At 43.6% G+C, this 12,378-nt stretch overlaps 1 protein-coding gene across 1 annotated transcript in view; it reads right to left on the bottom strand.

Annotated features, from left to right (window-relative positions):
• LOC116699084 (neuropilin-1a) overlaps positions 1 to 12,378 on the bottom strand; it is a 120,158-nt gene that overhangs the window by 54,455 nt on the left and 53,325 nt on the right. The window contains exons 4-5 of the mRNA XM_032531477.1: positions 5,709 to 5,936; positions 2,518 to 2,688 (exon numbers count right to left, since the gene is read on the bottom strand). Of these exons, the coding sequence (XP_032387368.1) occupies positions 2,518 to 2,688; positions 5,709 to 5,936 (399 nt within the window). The remainder of the gene's footprint in view (positions 1 to 2,517; positions 2,689 to 5,708; positions 5,937 to 12,378) is intronic.

Genomic DNA, 12,378 nt, shown 5'->3' with positions numbered 1-12,378 from the left:
ACACACACACACACACACACACACAGTACAGATATATTTGATGAATACTGTATAGACATCACCCATGTACCTTGCCATTAACGCTGAACATCAACAGCAGATGGCACACACACAAGCATGCATGCACCGCCCCACGCACACACACATACGCACGCACACGCACACACACGCACACACACACACAACCCACATTTTCTGCCCAGGGCTAAAACAAACAAGAAAACTGAAGACCAGATAATGATGCGACCCCTCTGGTAACACGTCTACATGCATGTGTGATTCAGAATCATATTCCAGCTCATTGTATTCTGTTGCGATTGAAGGAGGTGGTATCACATACGTTTAACATGCAAATAAAAGCTTTACAATACGCTCCCCCTGACCTAGAACAATGTGCAGAAGGACTTCGAAAACAACTCTTTGACAATGCTTTCGTTTCTAACTGATTTGGATGGGTTTTCACAAGTTGAATACCAATAAAAGCATTTTCACTGGGCAATCCTACCTCTATTTGTAAGCCAACATGGACCAGAGGTCCTTAAGTGCTCAAAAATGAATAAAATTTGAACATCTAGAATTATATGGCAAGGGGCAAACTCCATCTGCTGATGAAATCATTTGATACTTCCAAAAACTCAAGCACATGTGACATTTGTTTATCAATTACTGGATACTTTTGATTAGTTTACACCTATTTTTTGAAGTGTTTTGCAAATTTATTGTGACACTTTTGCCATTTTAAATGAGGAAAAGAAAGAAAAATAGCTTCAGTGACTAGCAGTTGGGACATGTCAAGTAAATCCTAACCCAAACACTACATAAATACATAGTCAGCTGACTTGAAGTCATTAAATATCAATTTAGAGCAGTGGTATGTGGAATTTTAGTGTTAATTTCTCCCAAAGTGCCCCTGTTAGCCACTGTGGGACTTTAGATAAACTCACCTCTCACATTCCTACCCAGGGGTGACTGGGGGTGAGGTTACAAAAGTGCAAAAACCATTCGGGTCAACATAACTTATCTCTCTCCAGGCATTCCTACAGGGTCACACAGATTGTTTTTTTAACATGTGGACACAACACAGCCCATTAACAGGAACCATAACCGAGAGCAACTCTTGTGTGAAATCACTGTTCAACAGGAGGAGTGAAAAGAAGTTGCAGCTAAGAGATAAGATTACAGTCACTTTTGTCAAAATCAGATCCTGAATCAGAGCACCAGGTGGGCGGGGTTACCCCAGCCTGGTCTCATGAAACAATACGTTCATATAGCTAAGAAAAGTTAAGCTTTTTAAGCTTTGTACAACCCAATGACTGCTGCTGTATAAGAACGCTACCTTAGGGAGGAAGTCGGGATTGGATGGTTGGGTCACTAAACACACCACGACGTCCCCCAACATGGAGGTCAGAGGTCAAAGGTCACATACAGCTGAGCCCCTGCAGCTGAAAAAGACTCAGCGTCTCGCTAAGGGAAATGTTTAATTTTTCATCCTGTTGAAGGCAAATGAGACACAGAAAAGTCCAGGAAATTAACCCTGGTCTAGAACCCGACCGACATATCAGCGGGCCGATATTATCGACCGATATTAGGCAGTTAGGCAACTATTGGCATCATTGAATGAATGAATATTTAAAAAACTGACTGTCAACCATGTTATGAGTGCTTGCATAGTCTGTCCACCAGAGGACGCTCTACAACGTCCCTGTTAGTGATGGCGATGCATAGTCTGTCCACCAGAGGACGCTCTACAACATCCCTGTTAGTGATGGTGTTGCATAGTCTGTCCACCAGAGGACGCTCTACAAACGTCCTGTTGGGGTGGCGTTGCATAGTCTGTCCCCAGAGGACGCTCTACAACGTCCTGTTGGTGATGGCGTTGCATAGTCTGTCCACCAGAGGACGTCTACAACGTCCCTATTAGTGTTGGCGTTTTAATAGTCTGTCCACCAGAGGACGCTCTACAACGTCCCTGTTAGTGAGTGGCGTTGCATAGTCTGTCCACCAGAGGACGCTCTACAACGTCCCTGTTAGTGATGGCGTTGCATAGTCTGTCCACCAGAGGACGCTCTACAACGTCCCTATTAGTGTTGGCGTTTTAATAGTCTGTCCACCAGAGGACGCTCTACAACGTCCCGTGATTATTTTTTGTTTATGTGTTTTTGTTCGAAGGACTTTAAGTTTCATATCTTAAGTTTGTATTTTTATAATTTTTTTTTATCAGAACTTTAATATATTTTGATGTTCTGTTGTGACAATAAAACAAATTATTATCATATTATTTTAGTGAGAACACAAAATAACTACAAATAACTAATGTTAGGGAAATCTGTTTATGTTTTGTTACATGTTTCTGGATTTCGGGGTTAGGGTTGGTTATCGGCCAATATATCACAATATCAGGTTTTTAACTAACCAAATAAAAATCCTTTATCTAGGGTCCCTCCATAATGCCAGACAACGAGTCTACCCTTCACACCTCCCACCCCTCCCTTTCTCATGGCCACTCCAGCTGCTCACCCTCATCCTCGTGTCCTGGGGGGAGGCTCCTCTCGCGGATGGTGTAATTGGCGGAGAATCCCTCTCTGGCGATGGCGTTGTCAGTAGTGATGGTCATGGACAGGATGCCCGTGTAGGAGATCACACGGCCCGGGGACGTCTGGCCACAGTAGCGGCCGATGTGGGGGCCCACTGAGGGAAGACGGAGGGGAGGTGGAGACACCAGAGGAGAAAGAGGGATAGTGAAGAGACAAATAGAGTGAGAGATGGAGCAGGGGAGTAAAGGGAGACTGTCAGCTTCATCACTCATCAGCTTTTATAATCCACTTTGTCCTTTTCTGGCTTCACTGTCCTGGGAAATGTTTGGTCACGTTGAGCAAAAACACAGAAGCTTGATACTTGTTTTATCTAATTTACACATTCACATCTTGGAATGGAAGAACTGACATCTAATTGTAACAATGAAATAACATACTTTTTTATTAATGGAAAGTTCTCAGATTATTAGAAGCAATGCTGTGAGAGTAGTGAAGTACTGCAGATAAAATGGAAATACAGTCAAATTTTTTTCAAAAAGTTTTTATATCAGAAATATGGGTTTCAATAAATCCAGAAATAATCAGCGCTAGTTGTTGGTTTGTCTGATTAAATCTTACCAGAAAAAAATCAAACAATTTCCTTTTAAAGAACAGAGTCACAGCTCTTCAAGAAAAAACAACACCAGTGCATGATGGGAATGTTTGGTGTCCGTGTTAACATTGCGAACGCTTTTGATGGGATGTAAAACTATCATCGCGGTCTTCACCCTGCTGCAGAGATGCTTTGTTATCTGCACTGAGACACACACACACACACACACACACACACACACACACACACACACACACACACACACACACACACACACACACACACACACACACACACACACTCAGATCATCCAAGAGGAAAAGCCTGGCATGTTATGTATGCTGGCACGGCCTCAAAGTGTGTGTCACTGTCTGTATACCTGTGCCAGTCTTTGTGTCCCTCAGGTTTTTCCCATGCCAGTCTCCTCCCTGGCAATAACCAGCAACGCATTGGGCATGGTAGCAGGTATTGTAGGCAACCTGGCAACCTACTCAGGCCTGTCCAAGGTATGTAGCTCTCACCATTATCTGCCCACTGTACGGCTAATTAGACAACAATGGAAGCCGAAAAACGCTGTCCAAGGACCAGGACGCGTCGACGTCACTCATGTGCCGAAGAGCCAATTTTCCAAATGTAGTGGGTGAGGGAACACTGAGCAAGCCGTGAAGGAGTCTCTCTCAGTACATCCAGCCTCCATGTGTGCACAGGAGGACACGTCTCAAGTAAAAGATTAAATTTTTCACATTAACAGCTGAGCCATTTCTGATTATTATCAACTGTTGGCGTACTAACACTTCTGTAGGTTGAAGGCTGTGTATAGTAAAAAAATTTGGGTTTTGAAGTAAAGGCTACTAAAGGTTGGATTTTTCTAACCTTTGGACAGAGCCAGCCTGGCTGGTTCCAATATCTCAAGTCTTATGCTAAGCTAAGCTAACGGGTTGCTGGCAATGGCTTCCGCACAGACATGAGGGTGGTGTTGATGTTGTCGTCTTAGTCTTAGCACCTAATTGGACTATGGTTACCTGGTCCTCAGGTCTCTGCAGGTTAAATCCAGACAGCTAGCTAGACTATCTGTCCAATCTGAGGACTATGGTTACCTGGTCCTCAGATCTCTGCAGGGTAAATCCAGACAGCTAGCTAGACTATCTGTCCAATCTGAGGACTATGGTTACCTGGTCCTCAGATCTCTGCAGGGTAAATCCAGACAGCTAGCTAGACTATCTGTCCAATCTGAGGACTATGGTTACCTGGTCCTCAGATCTCTGCAGGGTAAATCCAGACAGCTAGCTAGACTATCTGTCCAATCTGAGGACTATGGTTACCTGGTCCTCAGATCTCTGCAGGGTAAATCCAGACAGCTAGCTAGACTATCTGTCCAATCTGAGGACTATGGTTACCTGGTCCTCAGATCTCTGCAGGGTAAATCCAGACAGCTAGCTAGACTATCTGTCCAATCTGAGGACTATGGTTACCTGGTCCTCAGATCTCTGCAGGGTAAATCCAGACAGCTAGCTAGACTATCTGTCCAATCTGAGGACTATGGTTACCTGGTCCTCAGATCTCTGCAGGGTAAATTTAGCAGAGGCACCGTGGCTCTGTCCGGCTCTTGGCTCCGCCCAAGGTGATTGTGATTGGTGATTGAAATGCCAATAAACCAAAGAATGTTTATCTCCCATCCTTGAATGGTGTGGGGAGTAGTCGGACCTTCCTCCCCTGAGCTGTGGAGGAAGGTCTGCCAATGCAAGACTACCTCCTCATGTCTTCATCTATTATTTGCCTCTGCGTTCTCCTTTGCCTCCATCACTCAGTCCGAGCTGGTCCCACCTGCAGGGGAGCCATCCGTCCTTTGTTCTCCTCCCTCCTCCTCGCCTATGCCTCCACAAGTCTGTTTTCTGTCAACATCTGCCGGGGGAAACCTCCTCGAGCACTTCTCATCCTTCTCTTCTCATATTTATCCCCTGCATCTGTGTTCCGTTTTCCCCTGTTCTTACCCTCCACCTGTTGTTTCTCCTTCGATTCTTACACCTTCGTCTCTGTTCTGTCTGACAGTTGTCATTTGATCTCTTTGCTCTATCTTGGTAGGCAATCCATTTTTAGCATCTTTTGTTCTGAGACAGAGGCTCAAACTAAAAAAAGAACTTGAGAGTTCATGAAATGCCTCAGAAATTGAAATTAAGCAGACAAAAATAGACCTTACTGTATGCACGTTTTTCTTTATCGATCGTTTTGACCTGGTTTTGTATTGTTCTAAAGGCAGCCATTATACTTTATTTCTTTGCCAAGGTCTCAAGCTGAAAAATAGCCTTGGTAGTTCATAAAATACTTATTAAAGTTTCTTTTTTGGACCTAGTTCGGGAAATGGGGATGTCAAAGTGAGTGAAAACATTGAAAATATGACCAATTCCATGTTGTATTTCTGCACTTAATTTAGTGCAAGTTGATTCCAGCTTTACTCTCATCTTTCTTCAAGGCTTCCCTAGAAATATTTAGTTTATTAACCTGCTTGAGCTCCCGTTTTAACCGACATTTCCTCAATTTTTCTCATCCCCCCCACCCCAGCCTGAGCCAAACCCTCTGCTCACCTGCGGGGAAGCCGTCCCAGATCTCCAGCCAGTCGTATCGGCAGAGGGCCCCCGGCGGCGGCGTGGTGTCGGGCTCCATGTCGAAGCTGTCGAACTCCACCACAATCTCAGACATCTTGGGGGCGAAGATCATGAAGGTGCAGTCCAGGTTGTTGGGGTACTTCTCAGGGAAGCCCGGCGTCTTGACGACACCTCTGGGAGCTGTGAAGTTCCTGGAACATTCTGGGCCTGCGAGGGGAGAAGAAGACACAGATGAGTTTTTAAAGGGCCAGGACATGTTTGGACAGAGGGACTATTTTCTCGCTCAGACAGAAGTGTGAACTCTCAGGGGTCGGTGTTCAGACATCTCTTTCACTTCTAATATGGCTTTCAGTATTTTTTTGCAAAATAATCCATTTGTGCTACTGAAAGCTGAGACACTGACTTATTCATAGCTGCTTCGTGCATCAGGTTTTTGAAATCTGCCAGAATATCAACGAAAGAAACCTTTGTGCCCGTTTGGACTGAAACTACTTACCATTTAGTCAGTATTTTGTATTTTTGAACTTTGTTGTTTTTTCTTCTGCAAAAATAAGGATATAGACATTTTGGAAATGCACATATAAACTAAAACACCCTGAAAGGCGGCCTAACACACTTTTACAGCTGCGACTTAAATGGAATAAAGATTAGCTTTGACTGAGTCTTTAAACTAGATTTTCTTCTTAAAGGTCCCATGACATGGTGCTTTTTGGATGCATTTATATAGTCCTTAGTGGTCCCCTAATACTGAAGTCTCTTTTATATAGACCTTAGTGGTCCCCTAATACTGAAGTCTCTTTTATATAGACCTTAGTGATCCCTAATACTTCAACTTCAACTTCAACTTCAACTTTATTTATTTGTCATTTATTATGTACAGAGTGCATACAGAACGAAATTGCGTTGCATACAGCTTATAAATATTGCAAGGATATTCCAGGTGCAATGGAATACATTTCCGGATTATTTACAAATAGTTATACAGAAGTGCAGCAGTGATCAAAGTGTAAAACAGTGCAGGGGATGAACAGTGTGCAAATTGAAGAGTAAAAAAGAGTAAAAAAGAGAGGAACTGAAATGGCTAAAAGTTCAGTATCTGAGTATTCATACTGTATCTGAAGTCTCTTTTATATAGACCTTAGTGGTCACCTAATACTGTATCTGAAGTCTCTTTTATATAGACCTTAGTGGTCCCCTAATACTGTATCTGAAGTCTCTTTTATATAGACCTTAGTGGTCCCTAATGCTGTATCTGAAGTCTCTTTAAATAGACCTTAGTGGTCCCTAATACTGTATCTGAAGTCTCTTTTATATAGACCTTAGTGGTCCCCTAATACTGTATCTGAAGTCTCTTTTATGTAGACCTTAGTGGGCCCCTAATACTGTATCTGAAGTCTCTTTTATATAGACCTTAGTAGTCCCCTAATACTGTATCTGAAGTCTCTTTTACATGGACCTTAGTGGTCCCTAATACTGCATCTGAAGTCTCTTTTATATAGACCTTAGTGGTCCCTTAATACTGAATCTGAAGTCTCTTTCCCAAAATTCAGCCTTCGTCCAGAATTCCAGCCACTAGAACCAGTCCCACAATGAGCTTTCCTTAGGATGTGCCATTTCTGAGTCTGTAGCTTTTGAGGAGGAGGGGGGGCAAGGTGGATGCTGGGGATTTGGCCTTGACCAACTGCCCCTTTGCTGGTTTGAAAGCCATGATGTCTCTCAATTTTCATGGGCAGGCCAAATTCTCTGGGTGGGCAAAGCAGAGAAAGTGGAGGTAACTTGGCCCCTTATGACCTCATAAGGGAAAGATTCCAGATCGGCCCATCTGAGCTTTCATTTCCTCTAAGGCAGAGCAGGATAACCAGGGCTTGGTTTACACCATAACCATTTCTAGCCACTGGGGGGCTAAAGTCAGGCTGGGGGAACTCATCTTAATGTTAAAAAAACTCATAAAGTGACATTTTCATGCCATGGGACCTTCAATAATGTTGGACATCCAGGGAAAAATCTCTGCGTCTACGTGCAACTCTCGAAAAATGTAACTACACGTCACAGCGACGAAGGACAGGGTTAACTTCTTCTGCTGCAGATGTCCCGCCTTGGTCAAAAAACACAGGGGAGACACTTTGTTTCTCTCATTGGGACTCTAGAGTCGGGCACTCTCTTCCTTCTCCCTCGCTCTACCATACACTCCCCACACACACATATGCCGGCTCGACGCACTCACCAACGCACAAGTATAAATACCAGGCCACTCACGTAGGCTACGGTGAAAGCTCAGCGTTGAGCCTCCGCACAACCATAACACAGCCTTTAATGAGACAGGATTTCTCTCTTTTAACAATGTTTTAAAAGGAACACATGGCACATGAAATAAGAAACGACCCTTCACGGGAACCAGATAAAGTGACTCATTTGCCTTAAAAATGGGACGACGTGCAGAATTCTTCCTCTAAGAGCCACTAACAGACTAAATAAGTAGTTTTCTTCACACATAACCTGTGTTTTATTGACAAAACTCATGTCACCTCCGTCCAATCAGACGCTCGTGGTCCCCTCCCCATGTCGGAGCCGTCTGTGTCTGTGTTGTTACTGGGGGACAGTCCCAGACACTGAGAGGCTGTTTACACAGACACACACACACACACACACACACACACACTGATGCACTCATAGACGGACAAATACCACCCTATTAGCTCATTAGACACATCCAAATGGGCACACACGCTACCCTACATAATCATTCAACCACAACCTTATAATCTGTATTCAAGTCCAATATCAGGGCTGTCCTCGACTTTGTGGATTCACTTTGTCCCTCTTAGGTTAATACACACGTGCTTTGTGTTTCAATATTATCTTTGAGGGATTTTACTGTAATGCTCTGATTCTTTTCTTGCTGCCCATTATTCGATATGTACAGCACTTAGTCATTTGTAAGCATTTATCTCTGTGTAACCCACAATGAAAATCCCCACAAACTGCTGCTACTGCTGTTATTTTTTACTCCTTGGACGATGATGCTTAATTATCTGACACTTTCATTCAAGCATCTTAACACTTTCGAGTGTTAAGATCCTCAGCTGGGTTGTGTTTACCTAGCTCATTTTTCATAAATCATCCCACCATTGTTGTTGTAGCGCGATCGATGGTGTTGCACTACATTATGATCAAGGCATTGTACAATCCTGTACAATCCTTTCCTGAATAAATAAAGACTGAAGTTGTCACGTCGTTTGATCATCTTTTCATTGAGTTAATGTTGTGTCTCTGCCAGCTCTACTCCTTGTCTTGACTTCTATTTTCTTTGCTCTGTTTACTTTCAATGCATTTGCAACATGATGTATGTGACATTAAAATAAGTCGATGTGTTGATCTTTTTTTTAGAGCATTTTTTCTATTTATTTCAATGCATAAATCGTCAATATTTTACTGTATGAAGCATGCATGTTTGCAAGGGCGCCATGTAGCTTGTGATGCTAAGAGCCTATACTGTTGAGACAGTGTTGGGACTTTGCTCATGATGTTACAGACAGGCACAGAAAGCATTATGCAATGATTTGTTCCACTAATACAACACAAAACAGAGTTCCACCCACGCGCATAATTCCTGGTAAGCATCACATGCTCCTCTGGACTGCAGGACAGTGAAATAACGGCTTTTCAACACATAACATTTGAAAACTAAAATACAAATCCACTAAGCGGTAACATGTGACATAAGGCTCTCCTGATGCGACAGGGGAACACAGCGGCTGTTCTTTTGTACACAAGCTGTTTTCTCTTCCGTCACGTCCACACTGCCGATACCGCTCGTGGAAAATCTCTGCGTCGCATCCGTCAACTGGCGGCTGACAGCTCACGCCTCCCTTGTCGTAAAGTGACAACAGCGAGGTTGCAAGACGGTGGCTGATCTCTGTGGGTGAAAGACGACACAAAGCCTGGACGAGGGTCAAGCATCCCTTAGAGGCACGAGGGGTGTGTGTGTGTGTGTGTGGGTGTGTGTTGGGGGTTCTTATGTTGCCAGGCCAGATGTGACCTGCATGTTTGCTGAGCATGCCTGTAAACATGAATCCTCATACAGACACACACACTCCACTGGAGCCCTTGCTGTTGACACAGGTGGTGTCATTAAAAGGGCGACATGATGAATGACGTGTAAGGGATGAGGCAGGCTTCCATCCTGCTCAGCTGGCACACTTTCCAGTGTCTGCGTGTGTGAGTGTGTGTGTGTGTATCAAATGTGCAGATGGGTTGAGTAAATCTAGCCCTCGTGAGAGATCTCTGCTGCTGTTTTTCTATCAAGGTCAAAAATGACAGTAATGGGATTTCAGAGCAGAAATATCCTCGAAAGTTCATACAATGTCTAGAAAATAAATAAAAAAACTAATAGCACACCTTTTATTTTGATATCATGCAAGGGATATTTTGGACTGTGTGGTTGTATGAGCTACTTCTCCATAGTCAGTGTGTTAGATACAGTAGAAGGGGGTCGGCACGCACCCATTTTTGGAGAAGCAGGCAGGAGTACCGACACAGAAGCTAAGCAAATGTCTTGCTGTGGACGGGGGGGGATGCAGCAGTTTAAGTGGATGCTATATTTAGATGTTTTACATTTTCAGCCATGTACCTTGCCCTCAAACAGCCCTTTGCGACGGGGAACTGAAGCCACCAGACTCCTTTGACAAAAACAGCAATTTAAACTCGCAGAACATGGGAGTTGCTGCTCTATTGCCTCCATTGGTTAGTTCATTTGTTCATTTTTTTTGTTCCCAGCCCTTGAAGTCAGACTCAGTGGGGAGTGAAACCGAAGCAGAGGGACTGACACAGAGCTGTAGCCGAGCCAAAGTAGAACACTTTATAAGTCATTAACTTTATCGGTTATCAGGCAAAAAAGCATTGACACAGATACTCTGCAAACTAACTGCCAAAAAAACAGCCTGATAATCAGCCATAATCAGTCTATCCCTAGTCTGAAATGTGTTTAGCTGCTGCCCCTGTCACCAGAACGACCTTGCTCAGCTTCTGTGTCCGTACTCCTCCTTGCTTCTCCAAACTGGGGGCGGGCCGACCCCCGTCTACTGTAGTTAACACACTGACTATGGAGAAGTATACAACCACACCTCAAAAGATCCAAACTATCCCTTTAATGTGAGATCTGAACTTCACCTCAGCTTTAGGTTTCAGTTTTTCGAGCCCATCCCCAGCTGATTCTTTTCATACTTAACCTATTGATCTGAGGACAAAAAAGTACACTAAAAAGTGGAATAAATGGCTGACTTCATAAAAAACGCTGCATCAACAATGTTGTAAACTAGAAAGCATTTACAGCCCACATTCCTTCAATCAAAAAAGTACATAAACTCATGAAAAATGAACAAAAAGGTTAAAAAATGTCACAAATCCTTTAATCAATACATTTGACCCTGTGGCTAAACTGTCCAGAAAAGTTAATTTTATCTGAAAAAAATAAAAAGAAGCTACAAACAAAGCCAAACAAATCGCTTCCCTATTGAAAAAACCTTCTCTCTGTTTAAATGTCTCAAAATGACAAAGTTACCCCTCAAAAATCATCAAGCGAGCCAATATGAGACTGTGTTCGCATATTTCAAAGTGTTCAAAGACAGCGCATACACCCTATTGTGTGCTCGAGCGTATCTGTTATTATGTCACGTCACTATCGCAATGTATACTTTACTCAAACAGCATGTTCCATCGCTCTCATCTCTCATTCTCTGTCAATCTCCCCCCCCCCCCTTTCCAACTTCACCACTGAGACATGTGTTTTTGGTTTAAAAACCTGCAATAAAACGATAGAGTCGGTGCAAATATAGTTCCAGGACGGTGAAGAGGGCTCACGTGGCTATCATCTATAAATGTTCTGTGGTTAGCAGAGGGTGGAGTTATGGTTATGGTTATGAGAGGCGGTTGTGCCAGAGCTTTACAGCCCGATGCAAATTAGTCCAGAGATTTACCCACTGTTGCACTATCTATAAGGCCATATACAACTTGTCGTCTGAGCGAGGGTTACGGCTTTTTGTGGCTGTGTTCTGGGGTTTTCTCATCATAATGACAGACGAGGAGGAGAGAGACCAAAACAAGGCAGGAGAGGTAAAAACAGGACTTTATGATATTGCCTCTAAAGTCAGAACAACCCTTACAACATCTTCCATCGTGTGTCTGACAAGAACTCCTCAGGTACGACCAGACGGCCGACCCAAACGGACTGATCAGTCTCCCCGAGTTGGTCCAAAAAGGTTCCTCTCAACAAACTGAAGCCATGAGACGTAATGCGTCTCCATAACAACAGGCGGCGCTAATCTTATTGTCGCCCAAAATCTAAAACTGGCAGCTCATTGGACAAATGCATCACATGGGTCTGGTTTCTCCGGAAACTCAAACCCAGACTGTCATGGTGGCTTGTTCAGATTACAATCTCATATTTTACTAAAATAGTTCACCGAAACGTGTTTTCAGATCCACAAAGGTCAGTTTAAAAGATTTTCCTCCGATTTTGAGAGACTCATCTTGCTCCTCGTTTCCGGGTTAGCTCTCCACCAATCGGATTGCTTATTTGAGTCTGACAGCCGGCAGTGCCCGCCTTCTGACCGAGCATGTCAGGTCGGCCAGAATGAAGGCCGACGGCCCC

The sequence above is a fragment of the Etheostoma spectabile genome, chromosome 12, assembly GCF_008692095.1.
Source record: "Etheostoma spectabile isolate EspeVRDwgs_2016 chromosome 12, UIUC_Espe_1.0, whole genome shotgun sequence".
Classification (NCBI taxonomy): Eukaryota; Metazoa; Chordata; class Actinopteri; order Perciformes; family Percidae; genus Etheostoma; species Etheostoma spectabile.
This window is presented reverse-complemented; position numbering and strand designations above follow the sequence as displayed.